The sequence below is a fragment of the Neltuma alba genome, unplaced genomic scaffold (genome assembly GCF_004799145.2).
Source record: "Neltuma alba isolate B1F8T4 unplaced genomic scaffold, ASM479914v2 tig00011818_pilon, whole genome shotgun sequence".
Lineage (NCBI taxonomy): Eukaryota > Viridiplantae > Streptophyta > Magnoliopsida > Fabales > Fabaceae > Neltuma > Neltuma alba.
In genome coordinates, this window is record NW_021636432.1 from 29370 (window position 1) to 55135 (window position 25766).

The following is a 25766-nucleotide window of genomic DNA, read 5'->3' on the forward strand; positions in this document are numbered from 1 at the left end:
CCGCATTGACTTATCCAGATTAAACGAAAAGGACTAAACTTGGTTGTGATCTGGTCTGAAAAGTTGAAAAACGATGAAAGCACAAGAGAGATCACCAAAACGATTTCAAGCAGGAGATTTGAAATCACTACGTTGCAAATATTATTCAATATAAGTTCAACTTGTTAGACAGTAAGCCGTTGGCAAAAATTAAAAAAATGCGAGGCAGTAATTAATAGGTATATACGCACGCAAGAACGTTGCGTATATAAAGAGAGGGAAGCGTTGATCTGTATAACACTTATAATCAGGTACGGCCGTTCAATTTGATTTTGATTCTATTTTGGTGGTGGGCCAATCATGAAGGAAATAAATGAGGAACGAATACACTTGAGGACAAAGTGGGGTTAATCAGACAATATGTGATCGCATCTGCCCTTCCCTTCTCCCTCACGGAGCTCCATAATATTCACAGCAAATTGGTTATAATCCTATACCCCTCTCCCTCTCTCATCACTCTTTCAAGCAGCATTATGAGTTCTTTTCAGCCCCCCAACCCTCCAAGACCTTCAGGGACTCGAATCCCTGATGCTAAGGCTATTTTCAAGTCGCCACCTCCTACTCAGACCCCTAACCCTCCAAGACCTTCAGGGACTCTAATCCCTGATGCCAAGGCTATTTTCTCCATCTGGCCCTCAATATAAAATTTTAGTTTGTTGTTCAAATTCGACCACAAACTAGATCTTATATTAAATTTTTAAAAGGACATGTAAATTGAAACAAAAGTTTTTCTTTTCTCTGACAAAACCAATTATGCCGTAATTTGACAATGTGAGAGGGCCTAAATGTTACTCATATAAGTATTTTTAAGTTTAAAATACAATTTGAAAAACAAATTAGCAGTAGGCAGTAGCACATAAAGGTAGCAACTGATGACTTCCATATCAATCCAATCAATGAACCAAATAAGATATGTAATCTTGTTCAGTATTATATCAGATAATTTATAATGCATGCCAGGTTGAGGTTCCCTTAATTATGATGTTTTTTGCTACAAAGAAGAAGGGAGCCACGTCCACTCAATAATGCGGAAGCAAAGATATAAATTTGCTCTGAAAGTTTTCACGGAGGAGCTATGGGTAACCAGAAGTATTTTTTGGAGCAATGTCACTCAAGAAGTGTGAAAATTGTAGTAATATCGACCTGCCCTAACTGACCTGAACGGTCAATGGTTAGTTTACCCAATGTGCTGAGTTGGCTCTGCCACATAGAATATTATCCCACGTCATTCCGTGCAATATGCCACATAATCAGGAAAAAAAAAGAAAAAGAAATACCCATTAACCTCGAGGGAGCAGCTAAAGATGAACAAGAATAGAGAGACAATGGTTTCACCAAAAAAAAGAAGAAAAAAATGGAGATGCGATGGTCCCTTTCCTTCACTCTGTTTTCCCCTTCCTAACCTTTCTTCCTCCTTCTTCAATACCCATCCTCAAGCCCACACAGTAGTTTAGAAACCAGCAGGAACATGTTGGGGAAGAGACCCAGTATGCCGATGAAGAGAACCGGCAGCTTGTTGGAGATTCCCTTTGATTTGAACATCGCCCTTGATGCTCCCTCTTGCTTGTAAATTACTCCTCTCTGTTTCTCGAAACAAATAGAGATGACCCCAAATTTACTGTGATCGGATCTAGTCTGGGGAAATGTATTGTTCTTGTCTTTTTTTGAATGCTTTAAGGATTTCATTTTTCTTAAATTTCATGTTGAAATCCGATGATTGAAATCTAGAGGATGATGAATGAAAGGGCCAAATCTGAGAGCGAAGGTGTGCGAATCTAGAGGGGCTGTGTGGAATGGAGATGACGTCGGACGGCGAGGTGTGTGAAGGAGTGGAGGGGAATCTGGGGTCGAATCCGACAACCACCTAGCCATGTTTTAATTTGCTTCTCTTCCCATGCCACATTGTCCCTTAGCCCTCTCTTATTAGATCAGAAAAAACTGCATGAGCATCGAACATTTTTGCTGTTGATGTCCCTGTCTTGGGTGTTCGGATTGGAGGTTTCATTTCAGGTTATTTTTCTTGCTCGAGAGGTCAAAAATGGAGGTGCATTTTGTCGGGAAAAAAGGCTTCTTTCCAATTGAAGATGGAAGGCTAGATAGTGATGAAAGAGTGGTGGAGAAGATGAACCTAGTGAAGAGGCTCACTGGAGTCAATGAAGAGATCATAGTCTGAGGGAGAGAATTGATCCAAAGTGATCGCCAAAAAATTGGAGCTTTAGGGGAGGCATTGCAACTTTTTAAATTTTTTCTTAGTTAACAATTCTGACTTTAAAAAGGAAAAGTGAGCTAGATGCAATGTCATGGCCACCGTTCTATTTTTGAGTGACACTCTGTCACTTAACGGTTAGGTTTCCGTCGTTGACATTGTTATGATTTTCACACTTCTGGGACAACACTATTTTAAAATATACTTTCGGATACTCACAGTTGTTTCACAGAAACTTAAAAGAGACAAAAGTCGTCTAACCCGTATTTTAAGAAAGACTAGGGAGAGACGAAAAGTTGTCATGATGAGGGAAGAAGATTCAGAGGCCACAGAGCCACCCATGCATGTTGGATTATTATATTATATATAATCAACGTCATTCTCCTGAAAAGACTATTAAAAAGGGAAAATCGCAACAACAAAAAACACCGTACAAAGTATAAAATTGCAAATTAGGATCTAAGACAATAATTAAATGGTAAATAACAACATATTTTTACAAAATTTCTGATTTGTAACTTCACAATTTTCATAGTATTTTTTCTTTTGTGATTCTCCCTATTAAAAATGAGGAGATATTGACCGTACAATTCTGGGTACTATTTGGCCAATAAAAAAAATCTGGGTACTATGAAAAGGGAAATTTGAAAATTTATTAGTCAATGCCTACTATTAAGTATTAACAACTGGCACGGACATGATTAATTTATTCCGATCGTTATAACTTACCCCCAACAAGAGTCCGCAATCGATGAGCACCTAATGCACGAGTCAAACGACGTGACATTATGGGCATGACGACATAACTTGACAGTTTAAAAAAAAAATGTTTGATGCAACTATAGTTAATTATTCTCTGTCTCGCTTTTTATAAAATATAACTATCAAAATCAAGCAATTCAAAATATTAATTAAATTTAATTAAAAGTAATAAAAATGTAAAATATATACATATTTTTTAATTACACTCTTATGTGTAAAGAGAGTACAAGATATAAAGAGAGTACAAGATAGATAATGAGTGAAAATTTATTATGGAGAGATAATAAGTAACATATTTAATGAGAATAAAAGTGAAGAGTAGTTTAAAATTTCAGATGAAGGATTTTTATATTTAGGGACACTACTATGGGGGTGATTGTTTCTCGTGAAAAGGGATGGAGAGAGTAATATGCCTGTAAGAATGGTTAATTTATTAAGTGCTATTGAAAAATATTGTAGGATACTGAATGAGTCACAAATTAGTTTAGGATATTGAATACTACTTAAAAAATATTTTAGCATATTAGATGCATCTTAACCTGTGTAAAAATCAGGGCAATCAAATTATGTTGTGGAGATTTTTTTTTTTAAATTGTTGGAGGCCTAACTTTAGTCTAAATATAATTCTAATGTGTGTGTTAATTTTAAAAGATAATTGCAATGTTGGATTTTCTTTTTCCTTATTTTAAAGATGTCAAAATAAAAAACGGGGTGGCCTTGAGAAAAGGGGTGGCTAACAGCCTTGAGAAAAGGAGAGAGAGCTGAGGCGTGAGCGCTTCATGTGGGGCGCTGGGGGGAGAGAGAAATCATTTCAAGCCGCCTTATCTTACCCATAATGCTAGATTCCCTGGGGCTTTGACCATATTCTGATCTCCCTGCTATTCATTGGCTCCCAGTCTCTTCTTTTTGTCTTGTTTGATCATGGAATTGTCATTTTCCCTGATATTATTGATTGTACTCTCATTTCGATCATTCTCATTTGTGAGTTGTGACTAAGTCCTCATTTGATCATGCGAGAGGTTCTCTTGTCATGATCATTAATTATAACTTTTTCTTTTGTTTACTTCACTAAATTAATCAACGGAATTTAACTACGATTGTTTGTTGAACTTTGACCTTATCTATATGCATATATTGTGAATTGTAAATATTTCACCGAAGAGCCTGTTTAGGTGCCCCTTAAAATTATGGTTTGAGAGGCAAAATAATAGTTTGGGAGGAATATCATCCAAACAGTATCAATTTTGAAGAAATAATTCGAAACCATGATTTCAGAAGAAGTGAAACTATTCTGCTTCTAGCTTAAATTGGAGAACATGATTGTGCCTGTCAGAGTAGATCTCAATAATAATATGATTTTAACATCCCTCAATTATTTTTTATAAACATATTTAATCTTATATCTTATAAATATATATACACATATTAATTATTTATTAATTATATTATCTTATGTATTATTAATTATATTGGTAAAAAATATATTATTAACAATTTTATTCTTTCAAATTAAAATATATCATAAAATCTATCTTTTATGTAATTATCATATTAACTTATGCCTTTTTTAGTAATTTGTATATATAAAAATATTTCTATAACAATTATCCAAATACTCTCACTTCTCAGAATCACTTTTCATAAAATTTATTTTTCACAAAATCTATTCTCCTCGGAATCTATTCTCCAGAAGTTATTCTCCAAACCATGGTTTAGTTTCATCCAAACAACCCCGAAGTGTCTTTACTGCACTATTGCCGATTTATGATGTTCATAAAATAGATCATTACCAATGGACTATATATTTAGTCTTTTAGCTTTATACTATGTTTTAACTTGATTTTTTAATTTTAAAAAGTATATGTTTGGTCTTTTAATCTTATAATTGTTAGGCTTAAATATTGATCTTTTGTAACAATCATGATTATTTTGAAAACTAAACTTAACATGTTAAGATTTTAGAATATTTTACCAACATTTAAAATTTTAATGTTATCATTTTTTGCTAATAATTTTGAAGATTAAAGAAATAAACGTATATTTTTTTAAGTTGAGGGATCAAATTAAAATTTTGTATAAACTTAGAGTACTAATTGTATACTTTAACCTTACTAATATATACTACCTCTTGTCTTAATTATAAGACCTTATTTGTAGACTAAAAACGAGGTCTTATAATTGGAATTCGAGGTAGTATATATTTGGCTCAATGTTACGTTTAGCAAGGTCTTTCATGGGAGATGGGTTTAATTGAGAACATGTTTCATATTATGAAAACCTGATTTTAACCACTTTCTTTATTATTTGGAAGTAATTGTAACAGCAGGTAATATTTATTTACAGTATGTAATATTTCGTTACGATATCAGCATCACGTCACATCAAATTAAGGGGATATTTGGGTGGAAACGAAATTATGGTTTTAAAAGTGATTTTATGATATACAAACTAAGTATGTAAGATGAATTTTATCTCGATTTATGTAAAAATACTTTTTAAAAGTATTTTTGTGTCAACCAAACACTTCATAAATTCATGTTTGGAAAGTATGAAGGCTGATTTAAAAAAACAAAATTATATACTTCAGTTTTAAAATATACTTATCCAGTCTTACAACCTAATCTTACAATATGAGAAATGTTTGCAAGAACCTGATGACCATTGGTTCCTGGACCTTCTGCTAGAAGTATAGGACAAGATATATTGTAAACTGGAGAGCTAGGAGGTGGCTAACGTAGAAAATGAAGACAAGTGGAAAAGAGGGGAAAGAGGAGGGAAATCAAAGGGCCACAAAAGAAAGGGATGGATGAGAGGGTCACGAGGTACAGTACAATCACAGAGACAACGTTATTGGATGCGACGAAAACAATTGCAGTGGAGAGAGCAGAGAAAAGGACAAGGAGTAAGAGAGATGGGAATAGGCTTATTCTTCTCCGTGTTGGTCATCGCGTTCCCTTATTGGGGTTTCGTTTCAAGTGGACTTGTTTTCCACTTGTCAATGTGGGCCTTCCTCGTATTATTGAAAACGAACTGAATCACATGGAAACTCCAGTGAACGCCTGAGATATCATTGGGATTCGTCTAATTTATTGTCGCTTTTTTGCCACTACAAGTGTCTGTCTCTGTCCTGGGCCTACGTTAGGTAATTATATTGTATTGTAAACACGTATACATATGTGCGTGTAATCCCTCTACAAAGAGGCAAGACAACTGACCTCCAGTAAGTGACATCAACGGGGAAGGCAACTACATATTTATATGTTATTAGTTGCAGTTATGTTATAATTACGTCCTTGGACGTACGCTTAATCGGGGTAGATCTAAGGACAGCTGAAAGGTATAATCCTCGCAGGTTTATAACTAAATATAAACATGGTTATTAGAATAGTTTACAAACTTCTAGTTCAAATAAGTTTAGTTTGAATCCCAGTCTTATATAATGAGATTTATTCTCTTGAACCTTTAACTTGGATTGGAATGAAGTTTTGGGATTTTCAAAAATGTCTTTTAGAAAATCTCCTTTCTTTGATAAGTACCCTAAGTTGATTTAAAAGAAAAGATTCTAAAAATAAAAATAAAAAATAAAAAGAAAGATTTTTGGGTACTTCATGACTCTAAAAGTGGTTTCTCATGTTAAGTAAATAATTCTATCATAAGTCTCTGGAGTTAGGTATTTGATGCACACAAATTGTGAATAACGTGTCAATCAAGTAATAAAGGTTACATGAAGTACTATACAATTGAAGGTTGATTTAAAAACAAATTTATATACTCCAGTTTTCAAATATACTCATGTGATCCTTAGTGTATCATCTATTGGGGAATTAATATTGATTTTATCTATGAAAAATCTATTTAATATGTTTATCAATTTTTTTCCTAAACAAGTTCTTAATAGTTGGGGATTTGTTCAGGAGGGTACTGAGTTGCTAATATATGAATCTAAGTTCCCTTTACCCCTGACTAAATTACTAGAATTAACAATGATTGGGTCTAGCAAAGGAAACTAATTTCTCATGATGTGACGAAGCTCATATTGAGAGCGGTGCTCATATTTAATGTTCTGAATATGATTGCTTTGTATAGGATATATATGCTTAGGGAAAAAAAATTGTCAATGATTCACTAATAAAATGTGAGCAAAATCTGAGCAAAGTTCAAGTTAAATTAAAGAGGAAAACAACATAATTTCACCTCAAGTGCAACGAAGCGTCTTGCGCGACATAATTCAGCATGAAAGGAAAGAAAAGAAGTAATAAAGAATTTAGAATTGAATGGCTGAAAAAAAGAGTCAAGGACTGAAGTTCAATTTCATGCTAAACGAGAAAAAAGTCAAAAACTACTCAGGTCAATTCCATGTTCATGGGAGATCATGAAAGCACCAGAGAAAAGGAAAATAAAATAGAACCAAAAATAAAAAAGAAAGGAAGAAAGGAATCAATTATTTTAAAAATATGAATCGATATATGAAGAATGGATAGGGCCACCTTAGGGTGTGTTTGGATTAGCAGTGGGAGAAGTTACCTTTTTTCAATCTGACTTTTGTAAACGTCAGATTACGTAAAAGTCAGGTAGTATAATATAATTTATGTTTAGATTGGTTTTTGTAAAAAAATTAGTTTAAGAAGTTGAAACTTGTTTGGATGATTAACAACAACAAAAAAGTTGATATATAAAATGACTGAAAAGAATATAAACTTTATTGAACAGTATATATTTATATTATATGTTTATAATGTGATAATTGTCAGAGAAAAATTAAAATTAAAATTATAAAAATAAAAATAGTTATTTTTTAAAGAATAATAAATTTATTTTTTAAAACATAATTTTATTATTGAAAAAATAATTTTTTTTAATATTAAAAACCAATTGGCTAGATTAAAAAAAAAACTCACATCATGGATTCTCACTCCTCCCTCACTCATGCGCCCCACGATGCGTGTAGTGGAGGAGCTAAAGGCAGGAAGACGGAAAAGCTGAAGGCAAGAGCTTATGAAAAAGAGTCCATTTCTTGTATAAGTCCATTTATCTTCATGGTAAATCTAAACATTTCTTTTAAACAAAAAATTGCTTTTTTCAGCTTTTACGAGTAGAGAAGTCAGTTTAGAGGCTTCCATCATGATCCCAAACACACTTTTAATCAGAATGGAGAAGAATATAATACTTAAGCTGATTTGAATCTGTAACATCCTAAATTTTTGACTCACATGTATAAGAAGAAGTCGAGGAAGAAAAGCCGTTAAGTTGATGTGACGAAAGTCCCAGAGATCCCTGGGGAAGGAAAAAAAAGAATTTCCAAGGGCAAATATGTAAGATCACAGTAGCTAGGGACTAAAGAATGGGAAGCTGGAAATGAATAAGGGCTAGAGATCGAGCTAGAAACCCCTAAAATATGGTTCTGAAGGTTAGGTCTAAGGAGGGACCAATTTGCAAAGAAAAGATCCCTAGGCCACACAGGGACCTAATTACAAATAAAGAAAGTCCTAGGGACCTAATTGTAAATAATAAAAGTTCTGGTCGACCAATATCTAAAGTTAATAGAAGGGCCCGAATGTTCCAAAAAAATTTCAGGAAAATGGGAATAGGTTCCCAGAGCCGGCATAAGGCTAGGAATGATAAAAATGCCTTGAAGTCATTTTAGGGTTTTCGAGCAATTTGAGATAGCAACTCAAATTGAATTATTTGGGGTATAAGACGGCCTCAAATAAGCAGGAAAAATCTGGGGAAAGGTAGGTGAGGAATTTACACAGATTGTAAAATTAATTCTGTCCCCAGAAAGTAACGAGGTTAGCTTTAATTGAATTTAAAGCTCATTTATACCCTATACAGGGAAAGTCAAATTTCCTATCTACGGTTTGACTTTGGACCCGAGAAAAATTAGAGGAAATTCTCGACCTAAAAGGGCAAGGATGATACTCAGAGATAGATCCACGGAGTTACGAGTCGATAGGAAAGAATTCGGCAAAATTGGCTCCGATTGAATATTAATTATTAATATTTTGGGGAAATGAGAAAGAAGTATGATTCCCCTATGAATGTTACTAGAAGAGTATGGGAATGTATTTTGAAGATGAAAAATGTGCTAAACCATGTCCCAGAGGTATCGGGTAAGTCAGGACCCGAGAAAGTACCTATTATGATGTAAACCGATAAGATAGGTGGAGGAATATTTTTGGATGAATTTATGCACGAATTTTGTATGATTTTCCTCCCTATCATATTGCCATAGGGGCATGAGGATATGTGTGGAAATGTGTAAAAATATTAAGGACATATTAGGATTAAAGAAAGGATTTTAAGTAAAGTGATTAAGAAGCTTAATCAAGGTAATTAAGAAAGTTAACCATGGTTAAGTTAATTAACCATGATGACATAAGCAAGATGATTAGGCATGACATAAGCCTAAGATATTTAGCAAGATTTCTTGATGAAGAAGCCAAGATCAAGGGCTAGGATTAATTTGAAAATCAAGGGCCAATATCTAATCTTGCAAAATAAGATCAATGGCTAGGATTTGTCAAGACTTTTTATAAAAATCTTCTCTCCCTCCCTTATGATATTTTCGGCCACCATGAGAGAGAGGAGAGGGAAAACCGAAATGGAGAGAGGAAGAAGGAGAAGAGGAAGAACTCATGATCCTAAGGCCATCCAAGCTTCAAATCAAGGTATGTTCATGGATTTTGATCTAGTTTCTACCTCCCTTGGTATTTTTGAGCTTGGGTGTTGGTTTGATTGGATTTTTGGATGGTTAAACCCTATGGGGAGGTGCTGCACGAAATTGATTAAGTAAGGAGAAGATGATATTGATATTAGAAACTTGTTTAAAGGCTTGGAAACAACGAGAATCGAGTGGTTTGATGTTGATTTTCCAAGAAATCCAACTTCCCCTTTTCATTGGTGTATGTTTCTGCCATGACTGGTTCTTCATGTTGGGTCTGGAATTTGATGATTTTGATGCTTCCAATGAGTTTAAATGATGATTTTGTGTAGGGATATATGTAGAAAACATGTTTGGAAGCATTAGAATTGAAAATGAAAATTTTGGATCTAAGGCACCTATGTTTCGGCCAAAACAGAACAAGGGGGAAGGAGTTGGATTTTGATTGTTTTGAACTTGGAAATGGATTTTACATGCAAAATTATATGGGAATAGCATGTGGAATTAATTTTAGGATGATTGGAAATAAATCCCAAAAGTTAGAGTTAAAGTATGTTCAAGAAAGAACCAAGTAAGGAATAGGTTGGTGTCTTGGTTCTAATGAATGTTTTGCATGACATTTTGATGTGTTTAGGACCTTGGAACATCCAAGAGGATGTTTTGCCAATGTGACCAAAAACCCAAGAGGTTGGGACAACAAGGGAAGCAATGGAAGAGCAAGAGGGAAGCTAGGTGCAAGGTAGTGAACTTACCTATTTTGTGTGCTTGATATGTATGCTTGCATGATGTTATTATGTTGCCATAATGTGACTAAGCTATGATGAAATGTTTGCAAAGTTATGTTTGCAAGTTTATGCTATGTTGTGCCTTGGCAATACGTTATGAAATCATGAAATGCTTTAGCTTACTTTCCATGGCATTCCTATGATGATGTTATGATAACATGTCATGCATTTACATTATGTCTTGCATGCTTATGGGTAGTGTTTGCTACTGAGATTCTCCTGAATCTCACCCTCCCTTAACAACCCCTAATAGGTATAAAGGGCATGGAGGAAAAGTCAAGGATGGGGAATGCAGGATTGATGGAAGAAGTCAAGAATATGTTATGGTCTTATAACATGTTAAGTTATGTAACATAGTTTATCAATTTATGTTTGATATGCCATGTATGTGGAATGATGATATTAAATGTTTATGATATGTAAAATGGTATGAGGTTATGTATGGAGATATTATGTGGAATTATAGCATGACAAGAGGTGGAGAAATAAATTGTTTGTAAAGATTGAATTAAGTTGAAGGGATAGAATGTCCCTAAATGAGTCACGAATTGATGCCAATGATGAGGCAGATCAAATGAATGAATTTAGCCATGAAATTTGGTGACCAGACAGGACATATCCTAAGCTTTAAAAAAAGTGGTAAATCACGAAAAATGGATGTATATGCTAAGAGATATGACTGTTCAAAGTCAAGACAAGATTTCTGGAAAGCACTGTTTTGACCACTTGAACAGTAATATTTAACGAATAAATTGTACTAATTGACAAGGTTTGAGCCCTGAAAGTTATTTTTCCCTTGTAGAAGATTGAAAGATCTTTAAGTGAAAATTAGAATCACTCCATTTTGATTTTTGTAGAATTAGTTATGATTTTTCAAAGTTGGCCCCGAAATCTGGAATGTGCAGGGTGTTCTGTCCGTACAGGCAGAACTATAAAACGTGATTTTCTAACCTTAAGGCCAACGAATGTGGTTCCGAATGCTTCCGCGTGATGCATTAAAGTGTGTAAACGTAAGATGTGACAGAATCCGGGCTGCCAGCTTATTTTTTGACATTGACATCATGTTTCCCTAGACCGATGCACTGAGAGAGAGGCGTGAAGTCGCCCTACACCCCTTTACCCTCCGCGCGGGGTGTCTCCACTGAGCTAATGATCCATTTCCCTCCACTTCGTTCAAACGACGTCGTTGAGAGACAGGAGGCACGGAGTGAAGCGTAGTGGAGGAGCCTAGGATGATGCTAAGCTAATTTAATTAAGGTATATTTTATTTTAACAAATAAATATAAAAAACATTATTAATTAAATTAAAATTAATTATGATAGGCCTAACATCCACTTCACATCGATTATTTTAAGTAAATTAGTTAAGATATATTTGTTTACCTGCATTATTAGAGGCCTAAAATTCATTTTGCATCATCCACTATTGTGACGTTGTTCCCATTTCACAATTTCAGCAAAAAGAGACCAAAAAAAAATTGATCCTGAAATTAAAAAAAAAAAAGAACACTTAGGATGTGAGGAGCTTCACAGTCCTTAATGTATTGCTCCTCCAATTTAAGCTTCACTCCGTGCCTCCTGTCTCTCAACGACGTCGTTTGAACGAAGTGGAGGGAAATGGATCATGAGCATAGTGGAGAGACCTTGCGCCGCCCCTCCACCCTCCCTACCCCGGTTTCTATGCGTTCTCCCTCCTCAATTCTTTCCTTTTTTTTTTAATTCTAAAATTCTTAATTCCTAATTAATATTAATTATTTAATAATTTTAATTGTTAGAAAATTTGAATATTTTATCATTAAATATTTTTATAATTTACTTGACAATATATCCGCAAAATTATCTTTTTATTTTAAACATTTAACTTTTATTAAATTAAATATAATTATTATTAAATTTAAACAAAATAAGTTTTGTGCATATTTTTATTTTCAAGTTAATTTTTGGAAAAATAAAAATTTAGTCAAAATTTGTTATTATTGACGTCCTTGAAAGAAAATAAATTTGCCAAAAATTTTGGATCAATTTTATTGTGATTCAAAGTTAATAATACACATTTTTTAAACAAAAAATAAGTTAAATTATATTACTAATTTTTGTGGAGACTGGAGTGCAACTATACTTTCATTGTTTTCATGAAAATTATTATGCTTCTTTTAATGTGACGGTGAATTTCACTTTTAATATATTTATTGGGACTAAGAAAAATTTTAAATCTTATTAAGTTTGTTTTAAAATTTGACAATTTTTTTTCTATATCATTCTAATCTTGTCATATGTCCCCAAAGGAACATAAATAAATTGAAAAATCTCACAACATAAATTTAAAAATTATTAAATTCTAAATTAGAATTATTTCTTATAATTTAGTAAGTTTTGATTACACTCAACTTGCAAATAACAACATATTTTTGTATGAATTTTCTTATTTGAGATTGAATAATTTTCATATTCTTTTTGTGGGATTTTCTCTAAATAATATACATTCTATCCAAATAATAAATAAAGAATAGAATTTTTTATTTATATGAAAAAATTTAATAATATAATTTATAACTAGGACAAAAAATATCTTATTTCTATCTTGTAAACAGAATTAAAAAAGTGTTACTACACTCCTAGGTCGATTTTCTAAATTCATCTGAATTTTAACTATAATGATTAGATGGAGTGGAGATGCTTTAGATCATGTATTTAATTTCTGGTAAAAAAAAAAAGATCATGTATTTAATTAACTTGAATTTTTTTTACCAAAAATTAACTTGTAAATAAAAAAATGTATAGACTTTTTTCATATAAACATGATAAAACTCAAATTTAATTTAATAAAATTTAAATATTTAAATAAAAATATAATTTTTATATAATACAGGATAAATTATAAAATATTTAAATGGTAAGCTATTCAACTTTTGTGACAGTTAAAATTATTATATAATTTTTGTTAATCAGAAATTAAGAATCTTGGAATAAAAAAATTGGAAAGAAGTGGGAGCGTAGAACTTAAAAGTTAAAACCCAATGCTCACCAAAAATAAAGTAAAAGTTAAAAATATTGGAGGAGATAGGGCGAAGGGGTTCGGGAGTGCTTGAATATCAAAGGCCTATGCGTAGGTTCCAGGGAGTGGGATGCTAGTTTCAAAAAGAAAGGTGACAGCTTGGAAGAAAATCAGTTTAACAGTTGCATTTTTATTAGTCAAGAGTTTAAGGGTGTGTTTGGTTAGAACGGAGGATAAGGGAGAGGACGGAAAATGAACCCCTCTCTTTATTTAGTTAAAAATTTTGGAAAGGAGGGAAACTAAAATGTCCCCTCCCCTTCCCTTCCCTCCCTCCCTCCCTCCCTCCCTTCCCATTTTAGCTCTCCTTCAAATTGAGAGTTTTTGAATGGGAGCTAAATTTTTGGACCGTTATAGCCTTGTAGTTTTTTTAATATTCCACTACTACCCATAAAATATATTATTATAATATTATTTCAAATAAAAAATATATTATCCTATGTAAAAAATAAAAAATAAATTATTATAATTAAAAAATATATTATAAAAAATTATTTAAATAAAAATTATAATATTATAAAATTAATTGTTTTTTATAAATATATTATTTATTAAATATATTTTAAAGCTGAAAAAAGGATAGCCTAAAGAGAATAAAATTTAATTTTTCTTAGAGTATAACATTTGTTAATTTGAGTCTGTACTTATTCAACATTGTTCTGGATATTCTAATTGAACCTATTCAAGAAGGAATCCCTAAGTTCATGCTTTTTGCGGATGATATAGTTCTCATGGCGGAATCAAAAGAAGAGATTAACACTAGATTGGAGTTATGGAGAAGAACTTTGGAGTCGAAAGGTTTTCGCTTGAGCAGGAACAAAACAGAATATATGCATTGTGATTTTGGGGGGAGGCAAGGCAATGGGGATTTGGAGGTGAAGATGGGGGAGCAAATCATTCTTCAAGTATCAAAGTTTAAATAACTAGGATCCATTATACAGGAGGATGGAGAAATTGATGGAGACGTTTCTCATAGAATACAAGCTGGCTGGTTAAAGTGGAGGAAAGCTACCGGAGTTATTTGCGATAAGAAGGTACCTGAAAAACTTAAAGAAAAATTTTATCGGACTACTATAAGACCAGCTATGTTGTACGGTAGTAAATGTTAGGCAATAAAGGGAAAACAAGAGCACAAAGTCGGGGTAGCAGAAATGAGGATGTTGAGATGGATATGTGATTATACAAGAAAAGATAGGATTCAAAATGAAAATATCAGGACAAGAGTCAATGTGGCACCTATCCAAGAGAAAATGATTGAAAATCGCTTAAAATGGTTTGGACATGTGTAGATAAGGCCATTCGAAGCCTCGGTGAGGAGGATGGATCAGACAAAATGGAGTCCCAGAAAAAGGAACAGAGGAAGACCGAAAAGAACGCTTAATGAGGTCATTGAATGAAATCTCCTAGTCAACAACATATCTAAGAATTGGGTTGTTGACAGAGCACGATGGTGTTGTGTGATTCATGTAGCCGACCCCACATAGTGGGATAATGCTGTTGTTGTTGTTGTATAAATTTGTTAATTTAACTATTTTAAATATATGATTATATTAATTAGAATAAAAACTTACTGTGCCAATTTTTTAATGCACATATTAACATGATAAGACTGGATTTTCATTAAATTATATAATTTAAATTAAGATGTAAATTAATTTATATAATATATCAATAAAAAATATAAACTAATATGTAAGGACAAAATGGTAAATTGATTATTACTATCCCTCCCCTCTCCTTCTTGAACCAAACAAGGAATCATTAAATATCCTCCCCTCCCTTCTTTTTTAATCAAACCAAACAAGATGAGAATAAAACCTCTCCTCCTCTTTCCAACCTCACCCTCCCCTCCCTCCCCTCCCTCCCCTATCCTCTCTTCAAACCAAACAGGCCCTAAGTGAGATAGCACTCTTAGAATAAGAATTTCTCGTTTGATTAGAGAGGTTTTTTTTTTTTAATACCTGAGTTTGATTAGAGAGTTAATTAGGGTAGAATATTAATAACTTAGGCTTGTTACATATGATTCAGTGCGTGTGGTCCATAAGTGAGGGCTGAAAAGTTCGAATAAAAATGGAGGCAAAATTCGAATGCCATAAAGAAAATGCATGTAAATCCTGTTCTGATATATAGTGCGAGAGAACAATATAATATATAAAAAATGGATGGGTCAACTTGAAAAACGTCAAATAGGAAAAGTTGACCAGCACAGAACGGAGAAGGAAATCAGATAGGTTTGTCGAATATTTTTTTTTTAAATAAAAAAAGATTAGAGAGAGACGAAAGGGTATTGCTTTCTCTCTGTTTTTTTGGGTTCGTTGGGAATTGCTTATATTAAAAGACGAAAACATTAGCATTTTAATTAGAGACTTAATCAGGACAGAAGTTTAAATGCAAGGTTCGTTATTTAATTAAGGGATAATTAATATATAAGTCCTTTTAGTTTCAACTGGTTTTTAATCAGGTCCCTATAATTTTTTTTCTTTTTATCAGGTCTTTATACTTTCATGTATTTTTAATCAAGTCCTTATAATTTTTTTTCTTTTTATCAAGTCCTTATTGTTTTACTTTGTTTTTAATTAGGTCTTTGTAGTTTTTATTTTTTTTATTTTACAAATAATAACATTTTAAAAATAATAAATTATTGTAACAATCTTATGTTAATATTCTTTTAAATTTTTAGTTAAACAAATATATTATTTATTTTCAATTCAAATTTTTATAATTATAAAATTCAAATTATAATAATAAATTTTTCTAAAATTAAAATATGATTATAAATAATTTATATTTAAGTATAATTATTATTATGATTATTTGTTAATTACTAAATGATTATATTAATTATTTTGTCCAATTATATAATTATTAATTTAAAAATGAAATTAATTTTAAAGAATAAAGTTAATAAATAAGTTTTTAAAAACTACAAAACACGTAATTAAAAAATAAGTGAAACTATAAGGACATGATAAAAAGGAAAAAAATAGAAGGACCTAATTAAAAACACAAGAAAGTAAAAGAATCTGATAAAAAGAAAAAATTTTATAAGGACCTAATTAAAAATCAGATGAAATTATAAGAACTTGGAGATTAATTATCCCTTTAATTAATTATATTACATATGATTCAATGCATTTGGTAGCGGTACTGTTCATAAAGCCCGGTTGTTTGCTATACCCGTCCAAGCCCGTAAAAAAAGTCCAGCTCGTCTAAAAAAAAGCTCAAAAGAACTATTGGACATGTTTTCGCAAATTGTTGGGTAGGGCTAAGCATTGGGCACGGTATGTTGCCCTGCTCATTTGGCATTGCCCACAAAAATATATAATTTTATTTATATATATTTTATTTGCCTCAAATTTATTTTTTGAATCAAACGCACTGTTGCATAAATATTCAATGTTCGTTATACTTATTTATTTTTGAATGGTTTGAAAGTTAGAAACTAGAAAAACAATTAAGTTTAATAAAATATAGAAACAATATTTTTTGTCATAGTCCACTCCTCCTATGTAATATCCTAAATTTTATTTTAGGATTTTTAAATTTTTAAAAAAAGAAGAAGAGAAGGTAAAAATATATATAATATAAAATAACAATAGTTTATTATTATAATAAAATAATAATATTTTATTTTTTTAAAAAAAAAGGGATCATGTCAAAGATGGGGCATTGACTTGGGAAGAAAGAAATTTAAGGAAGGGTCATTTAATGAGTGAAGAAAAGTAGAAGAGGGTGGTTAAAAAATAGAAAAATAAAAGAGGAAGTAGGAGGTAGAAGATGAGGCGTGAGAGGCAAAGAAGGAAAGAAAGAAAGAGAGCGCGAGAGGAAGAGAAAGACAGAGATGCGGTCATTATAAGGGAGAAGGAAAATTTTGGAGATAATTTAGGTACATAAAATTACTTCTTTTCATCAGACTTTCTTCATAAATATTTTCTATATATTTTAAGCTTTCTAATGACAGTATTATTATAGTGATTAGAGAAAATTTTGAAACTTATATATGGGATAATTTTTGAGTTTTGATGAGTGTTAGCCATAATATTGTAGATCTATTATAGTATATCATTTTTATCGGTTTAGATTTCCCAATCCATTTATTCGTTTTAGTATTTAAATTAATTTATTTAGTTAAAAAAATCTGTTATTTACGAAATATATCATATTTGTACCGATCAAAATTAAGTTAAATAATTTATTTGAGTTGTTTGACAAATTATTGAGTTTTTAATCAGTTTAGTTTTATTTTATTAGGTGACTGGAGGTTTTAAAATAATTAGTTTAGCTAAAAGAATTTATTATTTGTGAAGAAAAAGAAATTTGATAGTTATACTATTAGGATTTTGAGTAGATTACGTATTTCTAAATACTTGAGTTACTACAGAATTTTTGATAGTTTGATTTTGGGGTTTAAACTTTAAATGGGATTTTTAGAGTTTAAAATATAATAAGTTCATATTTGGAAATTTTAGAAAACTTTTTATTAGATTAAATAATTCAATTAAATAAATAATTTGGGTTGTTAGAGAATTATAAGTTATTTCTAAAATACTTAATTTTGGGTTATGAGAATTGTGAGAATTTAGAATAGAAATTAAATTAGAAATTTAACTATATATATAAGTTTAATTAATTAACTTATATTAATTTGTAGTTATATTAATTGTATAGATTAATTATTAGATTATTGGTTTGAACACCGGGTTGACTTTGTCATAGTCCTTTTTATAGCCTTGGTGAAAGGTAACCACTTTCTAATTGTTATGTATGTTTATATGATGTTTGTGAGTGATTTCGAGTTATATCAGATTCTTGAAATGTTATTAGGCTATGATTATACTTCATGTTATTGAAAAATAGTTATGAATTTATAAACTTGTCATGTGGAACATGAATTTATTGAAAAATGGTTTTAAGGATTGATGTTGATTATTGAAATTTAGAAATCTTGGTTTTGGTAAAGGCGAAAGTTATTATGCTATTAGTAAATAGTTATTTTATAAATCTCATGAGTATAAATGCGAGAAGGGATGGTGAACGTTGATTGGTGGGAGACATATTGCAGGGAGAATAAGGGGGTAAATTTTGTACATATTATAGAGGTAATAAGGCGGGAGGACGCCAGATGTACACTGGTTGATCCTTTGGCCTTTTCATGTATTGTAAGGCATACGACACCCTGCTAGTAGACTAGAGGGGGAACCCATGGTCCGGTATTGTGCTCTGTGGATTTTGGTTTGTTCACATCACTTGATTAGTGAGCTTATTATGTTGAGCTACTAGTCACATGGGTCAGTACTAGCCTATAGGTTCAGTCAGAGGAAATAAGGTGGAATTGAGAGTGATATATTGTATTTTGATATGTATATATATAACCATGTGACAATTGTGAATGTTATGATTTTTGTAACTGTTTCACTTGATACCTCCCAAACACTTACTTGTATGCCTAATGAGTATGACTGTTGATTATTGAGGCTTTTGTCTCATCCCATGGTTTAACATTTTCAGGTAATAGTTATAGGGCTGGTCCATTAGGGAAGGCGACGGAGGCTTAGCTATCAAGTTTATCTTGGATAGCCTTTTTTTTGCCATGTGATAAATATTGTATATTGCCACATATAGCTCTTTTTGCATACGTTGATTATCTAAGACTTATAGTCTTAGTTACTTTTGTTGCTAAGTTGCTTGTATTTATAAATTGTAAACCCACAATGACTTTTAAAAATAGTTAATCACTGTTGGTATGGAAGAATTTTATTAAGAAATGTCACGTTATGGGTTTAGGGTTAAAGTTGATGTTCTGGACTTCGTAAAGTCCAAGACCCAATTATTGTAAAATACTATTAGGTATGGTTAACATTTCTAACGAATCAAATTTCTTTTTATAACCATGGTAGCCTTTTTCAAAAATTATACCAAGATTCTTTTTTACTATGGTTAGTATTATTAAATTTTGGATAGTAAAAAGGTTAGTAACAAGTTGGAGATAACTGCTCTTACATCCTAGTTATTACAAAAAGTAGTTTCATAGCATATTATTTAGTAATAACAAAATTAAAGCCAAGTTACCATTTTAATATAAAGTTACATTAGATTATTTAGAGGGACATAAATAATTAGTTAATTAATATAATATATTAACTTGTTGGGCATGAAAGCCTGCCCTGCCCTGTCTGGCCTGAACTTAATAGGGCTTTTTATGGGTAAGGCCAGGCAACAGGCTTCATTTTTCAGTCTGTTCATTCTTCGGGTTGGGTATCGGGTAAGGGTCCTGCTCTTCTCAACCCTGTCCATGTGCAGTCCTAGCATCTGGTGCGCATATGAAAGCAGAAAAAATCGTCATCCTCAGATAAGACGACTTAAAGACCACAAGCCAACTCATGTTGGATTTTTTCAAATTCAGAAATTAATTCAAGCATTAATATTTTGGTTTATATATGTACTACTTTCGGTTCTTAATATAAAATCTCGTTTAATTTTTATTTTGATTTTAAATATAAAACCTCAATCCACTTTGTCTCTTATATTTATGTATTTTTTCTCCAAAATAGTCTTTCTAATAATAGTAGTTATTGCCAATACACTTGATTAGCAAGAATATTTTAATAAAGACAACACTTATCTATTATAGATAATTAACTCAACTTATTTTCTTATTTTTCTTAAATTAGTCAGCTAGCTCTTATAATTAGGAGCGAAGCTAGTATATATGAAGAATTATAAATTAAACTTTGATCTTAATTATGAGGTGATTTAATGAAGCAAGGCAGAACAATATAATATTGGAGGGATCCCGAAGCAGCAAATTAAAACCGATAAATATTTTTGGTTTAATTTAAGTAAATTAATCAACCCAAAATCATTATGAATTCAACTTTGATCTTACCTGTATGCATCTTCCTTGCCAATTTTCAATGAATTGCTTCTCATCACCGAATCATATATAACAAAATAATGAGAACTTTATCTGGTTAGTTCTCAGTACATACGCAAATCCAATTCAAGTTTACTCAACTTTCAAACAAAAAACTAATTTTATAATGATGTTATTATCGTAGTACGCTATGTATTCGTCATGGAATTAATATAATCCACTTGATTTTTTTAAAAAGAAAAACAGCTTAAATTTCATCTATAAATACAAATTTATAAATAAGCTTTGCTATAATTTCTAGGAGAGTTCAATGAATGTCGCATAGCGGAACGGCTTTATTCGCAACAATCGCCGGAATTTGCGGCTGGGTCCCCTAATTCTACCATTATTCGCAAGCCACTTGACTATCTTTACAAGTTAAACAGATAGGTCTTTTTATATAAAAAAAAAATTCACTTAAAAAAATTAAAATCTATATGAAATAATGATATTTATGAAGCACGTGACATGTGCAATTATGCATCACTACATTTCAATATGTAATGCAGCAGGGAGATTTATATATGGTCATATATGTGTAATTTTAATGATTTAAAATCCTGAAAAGTAAACAATGTATCTAAAATATTACAATATGCACACACATGTATATATGCTCCTGAGAGGCAACTTAATTAAAAACAATGAATAGAAATATAAAATAACATTCAGTTAGCGAAGGGGGATGAAGAGTTTGGAAATAAAAATATGAAGTTTGTGTAATGCAACTTCCTAGTTTTCCATCTTCAATCCTTCGTATTGCTTAGTTTTAACTTTTCTCATCCCATTGATGGTCTGAACATTTCGATTGACCAAGAATGATATATTTATTGTTTAAAATCTCTTGTAGGAGTGATAAGCAAGGTTAATCAACAACAATTTTTGTGAGGCAATCTCTCTATTTTTTTTTAAGCTAGACACATGTATCCTCAAAGTAATAAAAACAATCTATTTCGAGGTGCTCTTAAGCATTAAATGTGGACACTCTTTCAGCCAGGATTCAAATCTTGGTTCATCATATTGTGAAAAACTAATCTCTTTTACTAGACCCAGTTTTTGTTAGTCTTGTGAGGCATTCTCTGACTTAACACAAACAGTTGAGATACTTTTTGAGTCAGTATAGGAAACGCCACTCTCCTTTCTTGTCGACTTTTCCCAAAATTTTCCCTCACTTCCCACTTTACCTTTCCTTCCTCTTCTATATTAGATAATATTTTCTTGAAAAAAAATATTCATTGTAAATAATAAGAATTAATGTTCTTTAAAATACGAAAAATAAAAAGGCGAATCTCCAAACTACCATTTCTCCCCGACTTCTGTATCATTGATATAGATAATCTAAAATATAAATAATTTAGAAACTGTCAAACTGATGTAGGTTTTTATTTATGAAAAGCGTAAAAAAATATGTTCGCAGTAAATAAGAAAAATTTATCCAAGTGATGCTGTCATTTTGGAACGTGGAATGCTTGAATATAAACAAACAACAGTTTGATTCATCAGTTTTGAACGCAGGCATAAGCCCCGAAAAAGAGCTCTTTTATCATTTCTAACAGTTATAATTTTGAGCGGGGCGGGGCGGGGCTAGAATGATGAACCAGCATTTCGAATTTGTCTTTCACAATAAAGGCTTGTTTGTAGATTCCGCCATCCCTGTCGTACCAACCTACCATTTGTCCCTTTTATTTTCGGTTTCTTCCATTATGAGAACTCCAGGAAATGCTGCACCGCTGGACTGAGCTCCTTATTTTCCAGTAAAATAAGGATTTTGTTGTGCAATAACTGGAAAATGAGAGACGACTTAGCAGGAGAAAACAAATTTCTTTTAATAAAAGATTTTCTATACTGGAAAAGAGCCACTTGTATAAGCTAGCAGTGGGCAAATTCATCGTCAATGTTTTGATGACCATACTTACCTCACCACTTCGCATGCTCCCTCACTCACATCCACAGCTTCGTATTAAAGTGATGTTATGGCCCAGCTCGAGCACTGTCAATTTCATGGCTCTCTATCTCCAAAGTTACCCATAAATAAATATTTTTAAATAACCAGCAAGCACACAGTATCAAAACAAGTAATACTCCTTCGATCCTAAATATAAGACATCTATATATACTACAAAATGGGTCTTATATTTAGGACCCGAAGAATAATTCATAAGCCCCTTGGCTATTTCTTCAAAAATTGCATGATATAATGGTGAGTAAAGGTGCACACCACACCTTGAAATATTTTTAGAGGTACATCTAACATCCTAAAATATCAAGGGAGCAATTTTGCTCCTAACATAATAAAAAGGGATAATTAATCTCCAGGTCCTTATAATTTCATCTGATTTTTAATTAGGTCCTTATAAAATTTTTTCTTTTTATCAGATCTTTTTTACTTTCTTGTGTTTTTAATTAGGTCTTTCTATTTTTTTTCTTTTTATCAGGTCCTTATAGTTTCACTTATTTTTTAATTACGTGTTTTGTAGTTTTTAAAAAATTATTTATTAACTTTATTCTTTAAAATTAATTTCATTTTTAAATTAATAATTATATAATTGGACAAAATAATTAATATAATCATTTAGTAATTAATAAATAATCAGAATAATAATTATACCTAAATATAAATTATTTATAATCATATTTTAATTTAATTTATTATTTTTAATTATAAAATTCGAATTGAAAATAAATAATATATAACTAAAAATTTAAAAGAATAAACAAAGATTGTTACAATAATTTATTATTTTTAAAATGCTAATTTATAAAATAAAGAATAAAAAATAGAACTAATTAAAAACAAAGTAAAAAAAAGGATCTGATAAAAAGGGATTGATTAAAAATACATGAAAGTATAAGGACCTGATAAAAAGAAAAAAAATTATAGGGACCTGATTAAAAACCAGTTGAAACTATAAGGACTTATATATTAATTATCCCTAATAAAAATAAAGCAATCTCTTCGTTACCCTAACAGACTTTTTAACTCCTTATATCTTGGTGATAATTAGGCATTTTATTTATTTTATAAATAGTAACACATAGTGTTTGAAATTGCCACATATGTATCAAAGATGAAATTTGTGACTGTGTCTGCGAAGAGGCTGGCGGGATAAATCAGTGACAGAGACAATGATGCGCAAAAGATGAAATTTAATCTCAGCCTCTACCTCAATGTATACATCCCACAGATATTCTATTTGAAAATGGCAATTCATTGTTGCAAAGGTTTTGGCAAATTTAATAAACATAATGAATAAAAGTAATTCTATAAAAAAAAATTGCAAAATGGAGAGCTCTGCAGAAATGGCCGCCATAGCAGCACAAAATCCAGCTGATATTGCCCACGCGTAGCCTTTCCTCTTCATACAATCCATCTCCCTTGGCTTTTTCTGTGAAACTGGAGGTAGCGATAGGCATACAAGACCAGAAAGCACCGGTTTCAAATCCTCGAAATGATTGCTCTGTTATTATTTCAATATGTAGTATAGAGAGAGGGTCATTTACAGTTTATCCCTAACTTGGCGTTTGACCTTCACATCCATCTGTCTCTTCCTCTATAAAAATGCACTCAATCCTCATCAGACTTCATTATTCACTTACATCAAATTAAATCCTTTACCATTAATCTCTCCAGCATCAGTATGAGTTCTTCGTCTCATCAGCCCCCTGATACTCCAAGACCTTCCGGGACTCCAATTCCTGGCCCCCAAACTATTCTCGCCACCGCAACTCCACGTCCTCCTGCACGTACCCCTAACACTCCAAGACCTTCCGGGACTCGAATTCCTAGCCCCCAATCTATTTTCGCCACCGCAACTCCACGTCCTCCTGCACATCCCACCAACACTCCAAGACCTTCCGGGACTCGAATTCCTGGCCCCCAATCTATTTTCGCCACCGCAACTCCACGTCCTCCTGCACATCCCACCAACACTCCAAGACCTTCCGGGACTCGAATTCCTGGCCCCCAATCTATTTTCGCCACCGCAACTCCACGTCCTCCTGCACATCCCCCTAACACTCCAAGACCTTCCGGGACTCCAATTCCTGGCCCCCAGTCTATTTTCGCCACCGCAACTCCATGTCCTCCTACACATCCCCCTAACACTCCAAGACCTTCCGGGACTCGAATTCCTGGCCCCCAATCTATTTTCTCCACCGCAACTCCACGTCCTCCTGCACATCCCCCGAACCCTCCGACACCTTCAGGGACCCGAATCCCGGCCACACAGGATATCTTCTCCCCAAGGCCAGCTCCTTCGTGAATCTCATTTCATTATCAGGTATAATTCATATCTAGCTACTCCTTTCTTGATAGCATTGTCTTCTATTATGAAGATTTTCACATGTTCGCTTTCTATATGTTCTCAATCGTCAATACTGAAAGTTTAGCCTCTTAAAGAAAATAAGTGCTTGCTGCTCCTGCTCTCATTGTTGGAGAGAAGGCTTGTTAGTGCAGAAATGGCAGTCTGGACTGGTACTTTTTCTGGTCATCTTTAGAGTGATCTGTCAATCAACAGAAGAATTCACGTACTGATGTGGTTGTAGACATCTGCTTTGGTTATTAGGACATTATATTGCAGTCTTGTTCTTTTTAGCTTTATTGCTCTGTTAGTACCAAGAACTACATCGAGCCTTCCTCTTTCATTACCTTCCTCTTGGTCGCCCAGAATTCATACTACGCCTCCGGATTTGGTGGTTCAAAGAATTATATGGTTGTTAACCATACAAGTCTAGTTGATGTTTACATATGCGCAGCTCAGCCCCTTATTCTATTGTCTTATGTCTTCTCTTTCCTGCGAGCTGAATGGATACTGATTCTCGCTCTTTTGATAGATAGAAGGGTGCGCTTTCCCTTGGAGTGAGTAGATCTTCCTGTGGGCTTTACTCAGATGTAAGTTTAGTTATGGTTCTGCCTTCTTCTGGTAACCCTTGCTGTGATTTCTAAGCCAGCATTAGCACTCCACTCAATTATGTGCAAGTGCTATAGGGGAGGAGGAGCTGAAGCTCACGCGGGTGGGTGTGGAAGAGGAGGTGGTGGTGCTGGAGCTGGAGGGTACGGTGATGGATGGCGCTGCAGGAGTTTTGGTGCAGAAAGCGGTAGAAGAGGCGGGGCTGGTGGCGGCAGAGAAAATGGAGGAGGATATGGAGGTGGCGGAGGAGCTGGTGCAGCTGGTGGGGCACATGGAGGTGCCATGGCAGTGGAGGAAGAGCCGGCAGAGGATCTGCTGGAGGTGGCGGTGACGGTGGCGGTGGGCATGGTGATGAGTATGGAGCTGGTGGCGGAAGAGGTGAAGGAGGTGGCTATAGTGGATATTATCCCTGAGCTGCTTACATTTCATTACAGCTAA

General features: G+C 32.7%; 1 protein-coding gene across 1 annotated transcript; it reads left to right on the top strand.

The window, feature by feature from the left end:
• The first annotated feature begins 24056 nt into the window (after nt 1–24056).
• On the top strand, nt 24057–25766 carry LOC114718175 (MHC class II regulatory factor RFX1-like). The gene is made up of 3 exons (XM_028903432.1): nt 24057–24676; nt 25031–25259; nt 25365–25766. Exons 1-3 carry the CDS (start codon nt 24057–24059, stop codon nt 25764–25766), a joined length of 1251 nt encoding a protein of 416 aa, XP_028759265.1.